Here is a 13,106-nt window from a genome sequence, read left to right on the forward strand (position 1 = left end):
AGCTCTCAGGTCACCTCTGGCCTTGGAAGCCCATTGAGGCCTCCTTGCTCCTGGTTGTTATTCCATGTTGTTGGTAGCCTGAGGCTGGCTTTCTAAATGGAACGTGGATGTACGTATTTAGGCAGAGCCTCCTTACCTAGCGATTAGACCAACATTTTACACACTCCCTGTAAGATAATTGCTTCTTAGCTTACTACTGTCGTTAACTGCCTGTTATAAATCTTACGGCATGAGAATCTGAACTTTGCATCCTCAGAGATAGGTTCTGGATGAACAGAATAGAGAGGCAAAGAGGTCGGTGATGTACTTAGAAGTAAGAATTAAATTAAATACTATTTTGGGTCAGACTTGAGTTTTGAAAAATTTGATTCTAACTTACACGGCTTATCGTTTTCTCTCGGCAGGTCCTGTGAACCTGAGCACGCCAGCTCAGCTTGTGGCCCCTTCTGTTGTAGTGAAAGGCACTCTCTCTGTCACCTCCTCTGAACTCTATTTTGAGGTGGATGAAGAGGATCCCAACTTCAAGAAAATTGACCCAAAGGTGAGAAGATGAGGAGGGAAGGGGTTATTTATTTATTTTGTCATTATGGGTTAGTGCGTTCTCCAAATTAAGATTGGAATTGGTAAAATCACATAAGCTTAGTTCAGAGTTCTCGCAGAACTGCCTCTGCTTACTACAAGGCAGTTATCAGTTTTACCTTAAGACTCTTTTACCGTCTTGTTAGATTACTGAGTGTCATTTAAATTCAAAAACAATTTCCACTTAATTGCATTTATCATTAGTTCTTCCAGGGAAGAGACCTCAGGGAACATTGTCTATAAATATATTCTGCCTGAAAGGGTCCAGGGTGAATTAAGCAACAAAAATTCAGTGAGCTTGAGAGTAGAATTGTTTTGTTTAGCCCTTATATTTACTGGATATAGCACCAATATATCATTACCCTTGCTTGTCCCCGTGGCTTACTATCCTTTGGTGCATGCAAGCGTATTCTACCAGAGTGTGATACCTCTGTTTCCCATTACCTATGGTAGCTTTTACAAGGCACTGCATAATTTCCTATTCTTAAATGAAAATGTAATTTCCCCTTTCAAAGGTATTTTGATTACTTTTCAGACCATGGCAATTTTACTTTACTTAGAAACATTTCTGTTTTTTAACATAGTCATAAAGCCAAAATAATGTTGATTTTATGAAAGTAAGTGGTATAATTTGTTTTGAGAGGAAGCATTTTACTGAAAACTGATCAAGTAAGTGTCCTGTAGGAAAGAATAGTGGTTTAAATGGAATAATTAATTTTACTGGCTTATATTTTGTGTGTATGTGTGTATAGTATGCACATATTCTATTTATTGGTAGCATCTTTGGTTTTGGAATCATGTAGAATTGCAAAATTTTCATAATATGGAAGCATTTCTAAAATACTTTTGAGAAAAAAAATGTTATAACTTTGTTGAGCTTTCCAGACAAACCATTTCTCGTCTCAGACATATTAGCTTTGCTTCCTTATCACTGTAGTGCCCAGGGAGAGCTTGCTGGACCACATAAAGAGGAAGGCATGAGAAAAATGACTGTTTGCAGTTAGATAAATCAGTGAATCCAGTACAGAGGAAAAAAACAGAAATGTTTTGTATTTTATCTCATGGCTTAAGTGTCTGAAAATATGTGATAATAAATTCATTATGAAAAGTTACCAAAATTACTTAAACTTGTTGACTCCTGATGCTTCAGAACTTCAGAGAGACTGAGACTTCATTCAGAATGGTTTATTGTACTTTTGGGACAAACATATCTAAAGTCTAAAATCTGATCAATGGTGTTTAAAAACTTTTTTCAAAATTAAGATCTTTGTCAGCCTCTGAGAACAGGTTCTTTGAAGTTATTTGTTCTTTTATAGGAGGCTGTAGCTTTTACGTTTTCCTCATCTTTATGTCACATAATTAAATTAGCTTTCTTTCTCTGTTGCTTGTAAAACATAAGATATTTTACCTTAATCGTGAAATTTGTCTTGTACTGCAACCTACCTAGTTCTCCAGATATCCTCATATTTGAAAGTAACTTCAAAATTATTGATAGAATCTTTGATTTAATATCAATGTTAATGCTAAAACATATTTTCATTGTAAATTTTCTTGAGTATGACATTGTTTAATATGAACCCTTTATATAACTTGCATTAAATGAGGATGGGAAGACATTAAATTGGGAATTTTTTTTCTTGCCAATACTTAATAACTTTTTTGTAAACTAGTTGGAAGAAATGTTTAATGGTAGAAATACTTTTTTGAGTAAAATTAGTCATATTTTAAGAAAGCATTTTAACCTTTTAAACCAAATACTGTTTCTTAAATGATTTGTGTACACCTCTGAGTTGCTGTTGTTTTATATTTCCAAAGATATTCCTTTGAAAATGTTCTTAAAATTCAGACCTTTTTCTTAAGAGGATAAATTGTTTTATTATTATTTAAAATAATTAGTGCACTGAATTAATGATATTGTTTTTATTTTTACAAGAAGACACACACATATACACAGTACTATGTATATTGAAAGATCAAAAGTATTTTCAGAGTAGGTAGTCCCAAAGCTTATATTTTTGACACAGAATTACTTTTCCCAGGGCAGCCTAGAGCTTATGCCTGTTCTGTCAAGTGATCTGGTGCTTCAGAGCCTGAAGAGCTTCCTAGGGTTCAGTAATCTTAGTCCTCCTGTTCTTAGCACTGCACACCCCTCCCCCACCCAGACTTCTCTTCAGTAAACTGCGGTTTATATTTTCTTCTACATCTTTCACTTACAGATTTTTAAAAAACATTAAAAAATTAGATGAATTTAAATTATAAAATTTGAATATTAGAAGTAGTATTTAACATATTCTGTTTAACTTCACATGATCAAATCTTGACCTTTGGCCAGAATGCAGATCAGGTTTACTAATTATTTTTTTATTCCAAATAGTTATTTTATTGCATATAAAAGAAATTTTATCAGAGTTGAAACATTGAAATGATTCTATGGGATTGTTACCTGAGAAAGCAGAATATGGAAGGTACTTTTCCTATTTCGAAAGTTTTAGAGTAATTATTTAGGTCATAAAATAGTTTTAAGACCTTATATATAAGTAGATTCAAAATAGTTTCTGAAATTTTATTAAAATGCTCATTTTCATTGCATTCATAAGTAAATCATTAAAAAAATGCAAAGTAGTTATAAATCTGAATTGTTCGCATTACCAGTTGCTAGAGGAGAGAAATACTGCAGTGACTATTTTAGTATTTTTGGTGTCGTTGATTTACTTGCTATTTTTATTTATTATTACTAGTTGAAACTTACTAAGAACAAATAATTGAAGAAATAACATAAAATTACTTCATTCTTTAAAAACAATTTTTAAATCATTTTGAACTAGATTTTTAAGACCGTGAAGCATTAAAAAATATCCTGATATAATGTGGGAAAGTTTTTTTAAAGGCTTTTTTTATCATTTAAAATTTTAGGATTAACAATATATTCTTTCACACTGTTTTCTTTTTTAAATATTGCTGTTAAAATCTATAGAACAAATATATGTTATATTGAGTAAAATCCTCTTACTTTTTACTGAGGATTTTAGGGGGATTTATACGATTAAATCTCCAGAATATGCTATATTTTAAACTTTGCAAATCAGAGTTCAAATGGAAGCTTCCTGCATTCAGTTCAAGTTCACATCTCGTAAGTTAGAAAGTGATCTCATCTGCCTTCATTCAAGAACAATCCGCAAGCAGTCAATTACAATGTAAAGTAATATTTTTATTACTGGTTTACTGGTTTCAACAAGACATTTTAGGGCGGGTGGGGGTTAGAGGTGCAAAAGGAGGAGGCAGGGGCACATTGACATTGGCACTGAGACACATTTCACATCAGTAAAACTTTGTAAAAAGAAATTTCACATATAGTTAAATAATTATTTTCACTTGGTGACAATCATTCAAGCAACCCAAAAAACAAGGAGGGGCGGGTGTAAAGAAAGGAAAAGAGGGGAAGCTACTATACATTGATTTGAAAAATGTACCTTGGGTTTCATTTTGTGTTGGCAAAGCCGGATTGCTTCTTTGTGCGATCTTTAAATTCACATTGTTTGGAAGGAAACGATCATTTTTGTGCAAGAATGTGAATTTCTGTTTTTGGTTGGTTTGCCCTCTTTTGTTTGCTTCTTAATTAGGATGTCTTCTGAGTTCTCCTGTTCTTTCAGGTGATTTACATAAAAGTTTGTGTTTCGAGTTTTTGCTGTTGTCGTGTGTTCTGAGAGCATGCCCATTTGTGTCGCTTTCCACGAAGTCGGCAGCACTCTATAGTTTGTCCAAGCTTTTGGGATTGGTGAGGATTTCCCTGGCCAATCTCCAGGTCTGCTTGGCAGCGCTCTCCAGGGCCGAGTGGGGCTTGCCCTGGAAGAGGTCGAGGTTGGGCAAAAAGTAGTGAGGGCAGCGGCGGCACTGCAGGCAGGAGATGAGCTGTAGCAGGATGCCGTTCAGACGGTCGCCCAGGCAAGCCTCGTCCCAGTCCGTTTCCCGCGGGTGTTTCTCGCACTCGTACAGCAGCAGCGTCTTCATGTGGTAGTTATTGAGCGGCTGGCCAGGCAGCTCCAGGTGGCGGTCCCGCAGCGTCTTCAGCACCGAGAGGCACTTGTTTCTACAGCCGCCCATCAGCAAGCGGTTCTCCGCCTCACCGAACTGCAGCACCCAGGCGTCGCTTTCCGCGGAGCTCTGCTTGCCAGTCAGGGAGTAGCACTCCTTGGAGAGCAAGTTGAACCCTTCGGCCTTGACCTCCGCCACCCGATTGGGGCCGGGCCAGGGGATGTGGGGCATAGGCCACTGTGCCGCGCTGCGAGGCCATATCCCGGTGCACTTGAACGCTGGGGTGATTTGCACCACGTAGCGCTCCCTGATGCGCAACTTGACCTCACTAGTGTCGGCGATCATCTTGACCACGTCCCGGTAGCTGCACTTGTCCACCGCCTGGGCTACCAGCGTCTGGAAACGGGAGCGGATCTTGCGCGCAGAGAGGTAGCCAGACGCTGTGATGAACTCGACCCAAAGAGACATGCTCCGCTTCCGCCCATCGCTTAGTTTGAGCACTGCACAGCCGGGCAGAGATCCGTCGTCCACGAAGTTGAAGACTCCCATCTGGTTGAGGTAGAGTACCACCTCGAACTCGGTGGGCGAGATGACCTCCAGCCCCTCGTAGCGGGCGTCAATCTCGCTCAGAGAGCTGATGAAGCGCGGCTCCTGCACCTCCACTTCCTTCAGCACGTCCGACACTACCTTGCAGACTTCTCGGATGGTCTTGGCGATCGCAGCCTTGCGCGCCTGGCAGCGCTCGGTGTAGTATTTATTGAGCTGGTAAACCAGCTTGGCCTGAGCGGCGATCATGTTGGGGCACAGGTCCGGGCTGTACACCGGCGTCTCGCAATACGTTGAGGGATCCAAGGCTCACGCACTGGTGGTGGCCCTGCGGCTGTGGAAAGGCGGTGCGTTCCCCCCGAAGCCCCAATTTCACTCTCGCTTTCCACCTGGGCTGACCGGCTGATGATATCGCCGGCTGGCCTTTTCTTTTTCCTCTTTGGAATTTTTTCTTTCGTCGTCAGAAAATTAGAAAGAATAATATTTGTGGGGAGGGAGTACCTGCAAAAATAAAGACGAGCCTCTCCTTGTGCGGGAGAGATGACTGAAATTGTATGTGAGAGAGAGAATTAGGTTACCAAGAAAGAGGCTAGGCTTAGATGTCCGCAGCAGCCACGATTGCCCAGATATCTGGAAATGAAGTCTTATAAGTGCCAAAGTAAATTTAAAAATAAGAACAAAACATTCAGTGGTTCATTCTGAAACTTCTCCCTCGATGGTTGGACGCCTTCACTCAGCGTAGGTGATGCCTTCTTTACCCTCCCCCAAAAGGAAAGTGAAGGATGTAATTAATGCCCGGAGAGCAGCGAAGTACAGCTCAGGCCGCAGCGCACTCTGAGGTTTGCAGACGCCCCGCGGTCTCAGCGTGCTGGTCTCTTCTCTTCTCAGGGGGTTGAGTCGTAGCAGTTTTCCTGGCTTCCTACTGGAGGCGTTGTTTGGATCGGATTGGTTTGTTTGTGGGGGGTTCTTCTTGCCTTTCTCTAGGTGCAAACTGCTGCAAGTTGTTTGAGATTCTTTTCTGCCTCGTTATTTATACTTTTGGCCCTAGCAAAATCTATTTTAGTGTGACTAAGTCGTTGCTTACGTTGTATCTAGTGTGCAGTTCTAAGGAGCCGGGGTTTTCCCTCTCCTCTGGGTTGCCTGTGCAGCCTCCTGTCCTCCAATACCGGCCCCCCACCTCTCTTCCCGTGTCTGTCTGTCTGTCTGTCTGTCTGTCTCTGTCTCTGTCTCTCTCTCTCTCTCTCTCTGTCTCTCTCTCTCTCTCTCTCTCTCTCTCTGTCTCTCTCTCTCTCTCTCTCTCTCTCTCTCTCTCTCTCTCTCTCTCTCTCTCTCTCTCTCTCTCTCTCTCTCTCTCTCTCTCTCTCTCTCTCTCTCTTCTTAGTTTATGAATGGTTCTGGGCCATCATGAGGGGGTGGAGCTTCAGTTCCTACAATCCCTATGCAAGCTGTCAGTGCTTTAGCCAATCCGAGAGAAAGAGAGAGAGAAGACAAGCTTGGAACCATACCCACCACACTGCACTTGATCTGGGTGGGGGTGGGGGGTGGGGAGGGTAAGAAAATAGGACAAGACAGAAGTCAAATGCCCTCACTCATTTAATAGTCCGATCTTCTTTTTACCCTCCTTTCTTACTTGCAGTGGAGAGGAGAGTCTTTATAGAAGGGGTTCTTCTCTGGATGTGGCTGAATCAAAGCCTGGAAAGTAGTAGTGGTTTCGGCCAGCTTCACTTTTGTTTTTAATTTTCTGAACATTCTGCAGAAGGTGCAGACTCTAACAAACTCTCTTTGACTTGAAGGCAAATGGGAGCAGGAAGGGGAGCTTGGGAAAGGACTTAAATTTTGTAGGATTTTCCCCCTTCAGTAAAGTCTTCCTTCTCTTCGCCTCCCATCCCATTGTTGCCAGGAGCTGGAGCGATTGCTGTGTATGTGTAAAGGGGGTATAGGATGATAGTCTATAACCATAAATCTCTTGTTAGTAATTTCCATATGCTGTTCAAAATACAGAACAGGACAAAAACCTAGTCCAGATATGTTGTTTGATCCTTATTTCATACTTAAGATTTAGATACTTTGTGTCATTATTTTGCTGTTACAATAAGGAATCAATAACTAGAGAGAAGATATGTGAGTTTTAGAAACAATGTAAATTTATGGGAGTACACATCATTTGGTTACACTTGTTAGTTAAAATAAGCCAGCAAAATAGTTTAGACTTAAAATGAAGGAAAGAAAAATTGAGCCTGAATTCAAATTTTGTTAATTTCTTAATATTGTGACTTTAATTGTGAACACGTTCTTAGCTTTAGAATAATTTTATTTTCATAATTGATTCTTGCTTTTAAAGGAGTTGACTGGGACAAAAATCTATAACTTCCCTGTTATTGATTACCCAGATGGCCTTCCTCCTCCCCTGCATCCCACTCACTCTTGTTCCTTAGAATATGAATTATCCTTAACAAGCTGTGTGACTGTTGCCTTGTAGGACTTTTGGAAAAACAAGGGCTGCTGCAAGGTGATTGACTTACTACTGGGAGTTTATCTCAGAATTTAAGTTGTCAGGCTTCTCAGTTGTTTTAATACACTCAGGTAGTTAAGGGCTATTTTTAGTTTGATTTGGCAGATAATATTTAAGCCACGCGTTATGCATAGGGGAAATAAAATCTTCAGTCCGATTTGCAAAGCACATAGGTTTTGTAAAACCCCGTAGGAGAGCCTGACTTGCGTTTTTGAAACCTACCAGAAACAGAATTCGGTTGCTACAGGAAAGCTAATGTTTCTTCCTACTTGGCATGGGAGTCTTATCCATACCCTTCCATTCTTTCTTAGTCTTTGGTGGTCCGGAGGGCTGGAGACTTGACCCGCCTCCACCTTGATGCTAAAGCTCCTTTCTAAAGATTATTTAGGTTTTTCTTTTTTAAATCAAGCGGGATTTATCACTGAGGGGCCCCGTTTTAAGTGAGGAGTTGGGAAGAACCTTGCAAATAGGCATCAATGAGCCTCCTCCCTGACAGTAGTTTATGGGCGTTCCTAGGAGTGAAGGCGCTTCTAGGCGGCTAGCTGCAGCCCGCGGGAAACTGCTGGTTAGGGAGGCTTTAATGCTGCAGGACCCAGACCATGCCAAGTAGCTGGGTAACTGGTTTATAGTTCTATAGCCCTTTCCTTGGAGGTGTTACAGGCCAGAGGGGTGCACTCCCGTGGAGTATGGGACTATAGGGAAAAGAAGCTTAGAACAAACCACACAGGCAGTTCTGGGCGAGGACTGGTCCCAAGGCCCAGGTGCAGAGTTGCTTCACACCAGTGGCCAGGTCTGCAGCACGTATGTGGCCAGAGATGCCTGTTTGTAGCCCTTGTGATGCTGGCTGTCCCAGCTCTGCCTGCCACGTCTTCAAGCTGCAGGACGCGCGTCCACTGCATTCACCTTTGCCAGCCCGAGCAAGTTTCCTCACACCCTTGTCCACCGTTTCTCCACTTCTTCCTAGAGGCAAGGATGATAAAACGTTACAAATGTTTTGATTTAAAAACAATTCATTACCAATTTACCCTGTCTAAGGTAGATGCTCTAGTAAATAATAAATCAGTTAAACAAAGGCGACTTTAATTTATCGCTGTGGTGCTAATTAGAAACATCATTCGAGCAATAAACTTAAACACTTCCAGCAAACACTGCACCCCCTCCCCCTTACCTCTCTCCACTGCCTTGGCTGAGAGCAGCTTCTGTTGTTTGCAGCTCCCATCCGTGGTTGAATAATTGAAGGGGGAAACGGTATCTGAGGAGGCTATAATTGAAGAGCCCCTGTCACCTCTGCTTTTATGTATGTTGGTGTAGAAGTCCATCAGCAGCCCCTTGATGGTGTATTAAAACGAAGTGGCAGCTCCTTCTGCAGGAGATGTGGTGTTCTATTAAGGAGACCGAGAGAGAAAGAAACTCTAGAGGCTAAAAGCCACTTCAAGTCTTCAGACCGATTGATCTGTATTCTCTTGTTATAATCCGTCTCATCATACTTGAGTTAATGAGGCAAAGGAGGGGGAGTGAAATCTGATGGTCCCTGACAAATTCATTAGGGAGACTGCAGGACATTTTATTTGACTGTTAAACATCTTGTTTGTTTGGTTTAGGCAGTGCCAATATCAGCATGCTTCTGCCCAGAACTGTAGTGTTGGGCTGGCTGGCTGTAAGACATTCCTGAAAGGAAGGAGGGCATGGAGGGTGGCTCCCCCCACCCGGCCCCCAGTGGAGTATGGGTAATGCAGAACCTTCAGACTTCTCTGGGCCTACCATTTTATATCATTACAATCGGGACATCTAGAAGCATATTGAGGTGTGCATGTTTTTAGTAACTATAAAGTAAAATATGTACATCTTTAAAACATGAGTTCCTATTTCTTTAAAAATTGAACAATTAATCCACTAGCTTTTGAGATGGGTGGATATTTCAGGTCCAGAAAGCAATCAGAAGCATAAGTTACTCCTTCTTACATCTTATTTTTACTTGATCATAACCTTCATCAGAACCAATGTGAGCTCTAATTTGGAAATTAAAAAGTTACTTATACAAATTATTTGAAATTAATACCGTATTTAAACCCAAGGGAGATTTTGCAGTTAAAATTAGCATGAGGACGCGAGTGTGGAGGCCGGTGCTATGATCAGGTGGAGAGCCACAGAGTCCTTCAGCGGAAAATTCTTCCACTTGAAAAATAATAGGCATTTAGGCTGGAGAATTAACCTTATAGTATTGTATCCTAAACAATGTTGGACTTGGATTTTTTTCAAAGTTTTCTTGAAATGCAGCAAATAACCCATTTATGAAACTTTCTTGCCTAGAGAATTAAGTTATATTTTCTGTTAGCATTGACTTAGCCTCAGCTTAAGTGCTTTGAGAAAGAAGCCTGCATTCCATTTAGGGGAAAGCAGTCTGGGAGAAAAAAAGCAAGCTAATGCCGGATTGCGTGTCATTTTCATACATCCCTGCGTGGCAGAGGAGGCTGTTGGTACAGGCAGTTGGAACTGGGAGACAGATGCAGCAGTTTAGACAGTGAGGTGGCTGAAGCCAGGGCTGCTGTGTGTCTGACAGCTAAATCCTGTTTACATTTGCACTGAGCACAGAGCCCTTAAACTGTCTTATTCTGTGCTGGTCTTTTCTTAAAGATATGTTTACTAGATTAAACTTCACTGTAGTTTTTACTTTATCAGATTAGTCAGACTTAAAAGGTATGTATTTGATGGTGTATAGAAATATTATACAGTAGTCTAACAGTCTTACAAAGAGTTCACAGGTTTCATATGATATCATCTCCATTTCCTAAAAACATTTTGGAAATATTCAGGAAATTAAGTTATTTTCTTTTTCAAAACTCTGTGAAGTACTTACACTTTTCAGAATGCAAGTACTCTGTTTACAGCTGTGGATATTCTTAGTGTCTGGTATAACTTTGAACAATCTATGTCTCCATTTATACAGTGACTCAGTTTTAGTCTATATATTGAATTAATTGATGTAAGTATAAAACTACTTGCTTTTTGAAAAAGAAATTTATAATATTATGATCAAAATATAATTTTGGAAATACAAGCTATTCTCTTATTTTAAAAGATTCCAGTAAAAGCTGGAGAAGAGGTAGGTTACTCATGATTTGTTAGTGTTGGTTTGATGGAATTTTGAAGAAGTAACTGAATTTAAATATGTGCAAGATATTCTGACAATTATGTATATTTTACTCTTTATAGTCTTCTCTACTATTATATGTCATTCCCTGTCAACTGAAGTGACTTCCCAACACTCTAGTTTTCTTCAGAATGTTTTTAAGGTAGTGATAGTTACAACTCTGGAGTTAATTTGTAATGCCCAGTTTTTGAATATTTACTTTGAGTACTTCTTTTATTGTTCATTAATTATTTTAAATGGCCAAACATTCTGTTGAAATCCTTCATTCTGTTTTATAAAATAGCTTCAAAACAACAGAAGCTCCTTGCATCTCTTTGACTGGTAACCCAGGGCTACTGTTTGCATTTACACAGTGAAGTAAAGGCAGTGAGTGCTCTGTCAGGTAAAGTGACAGCTTGGCTTTGCACAGCAGACCTATGGAAAGGCTCTGGAAACACAGCAGCTTTATTGGCGTCTATGGGTTTTGTTTGGTGGACATGCTGAGTCTTAAATAAACCTTCCATTACACTGCTTCCATTGCTGTGATACTTCTCAGGTTAGACTAGTCTATTTATGATCCTGGCATTACTTCCTCAGATGAGAAGGTTGAAAATATAATATGTTAAGTTTTCTTATAGCTATTCAGTTGTGTACCATATTAAACTATACATAACTTGATTCACTGAGACGTACTAAAGTAGGGAACATCTGCTTGGCAAATGGAAATGGCCTCTGTGTCACTGGAAGGTAAAAACCATTGTACAAGAGCTAGGGAGTAAAGAATTAACACAGAAGCAAACTTGGCAAGAATTTGAATTTTGTATTGCAGTCTATGTTTTTTTTTTTTAACATTACCAAGAAATCATTTAGCTTTATCTCATTTTAAAGGTATACCTTTTTTAAGTTATTTTTTTCTTCCCATACATAAGCATCTATTCTTAAAAGTTGGATAGCTTTCTTTCTGTTACTACCTTTTTCTTTTCTTATTTAAACAGAAATTTGGGGGGCTGGAGAGATGGCTCAGTGGTTAAGAGCACTGACTGCTCTTCCAGAGGTCCTGAGTTCAATTCCCAGCAACCACATGGTGGCTCACAACCATCTGTAATGGGATCTGATGCCTTCTTCTGGTGTGTCTGAAGACAGCTACAGTGTACTCACATACATACAATAAATAAAAATCTTAAAAAAAAAAAGAGCTAAATTTAAACAGAAATTTGAATCAATTAGAACTGTTCTGTGAATAAAATACTAAATTTTACCTGCCAAATATCTTTAGATTTAATAACTTTTGTCTTTCACTGTAATCTCAAAAAAAAAAAAAAAAAAAAAAAAAGAATTCAAGTAGTAGGTCCAAGTCTAACAGTTGTTAAAGCTGAGCATATAATATATGGATTGTTCTTCAGACAGCATTTATCTTGGATTTAATGTCACTTTCAGAAGTTAGACAGAAGAACCAGGATTAGTCAATACTAAATTTAATAATAAAGAATACAGAAAGTTATTTTATGGCTTAAAGTTGTGATATGTTTATGAAAATATATTTAAGTGCATTGTATATGGTATATATCCTGGAATCTTGATGCTATTCCTGCATTCCTGTTGCCTGTCATTCTTAGTATTAGACATTGATGGAAGATAGTTGTGAGTTTAGTGAGGAAGACTTTGGCATTACTGGAGTATACTTAGTTCTATATATATAGCTTAAAGTTTGTTCCATATTTCTCTTAGGTCGTATGTTATATGTTTGAGGACCTATGTTTGATAGTACTAGATAAGCAAATCATATTAGTATATTTTTATTACAAGTTAGAAAAAGTAGCCAGTTTATATACCTTACTTTACAGTCAGTGGTCTTACAGTAATCCATCATTGGTAGCAGTAGACTTGTATTAATATCCCTCAAGATAACAGAACATTTTTAATGAATGTGTTATTCTTTAATTAAAATGTTGAAAATCGAAATCTTCCTTTAGATATTTTAAGTTAGAGTAAACGAGATATGCAGAGAAGGTGGTCTCTCTGATTTCTTATAGTAGCTAAACAACAAGAGAAGGAAGGTCCTGACACATCTATGTTGTAGAAATGAAATAATGCTTGATGGTCTAAGGAAGCAAAACTTTTCCTACACCCATGTGAAATGCAGCAGGGGTACAGAACAGCTGTTCTGACCCGTCGATATCAAATCCTGCCCGTCTGTTTCTTCTCTGAATCTTCCCTTTCTATCTTCTCTTGTTATCGTCGGATCCTAAAGAGTCTTTCTCTTCTTCTCTAACTTGTTTTGTCTCTAGACAGAGTCCAAGTTAGCAG

At 39.4% G+C, this 13,106-nt stretch overlaps 2 protein-coding genes across 3 annotated transcripts in view; one reads left to right on the forward strand and one right to left on the reverse strand.

The window, feature by feature from the left end:
- LRBA (LPS responsive beige-like anchor protein) overlaps nucleotides 1-13,106 on the forward strand; it is a 533,667-nt gene that overhangs the window by 300,968 nt on the left and 219,593 nt on the right. For both annotated transcript variants that reach the window (XM_080915741.1, XM_080915742.1), the window contains exon 40: nucleotides 405-541. In XM_080915741.1, coding sequence (XP_080771867.1) covers nucleotides 405-541 — 137 coding nt within the window. The remainder of the gene's footprint in view (nucleotides 1-404; nucleotides 542-13,106) is intronic.
- Nucleotides 4,327-5,406, reverse strand: MAB21L2 (mab-21 like 2; the record flags this gene model as incomplete). The annotated part of the gene is made up of 1 exon (XM_080915609.1): nucleotides 4,327-5,406. The coding sequence occupies one exon, from the start codon at nucleotides 5,404-5,406 to the stop codon at nucleotides 4,327-4,329; it is 1,080 nt and encodes a 359-aa protein (XP_080771735.1).

Source organism: Micromys minutus, assembly GCF_963924665.1.
Source record: "Micromys minutus genome assembly, chromosome: 4".
Classification (NCBI taxonomy): Eukaryota; Metazoa; Chordata; class Mammalia; order Rodentia; family Muridae; genus Micromys; species Micromys minutus.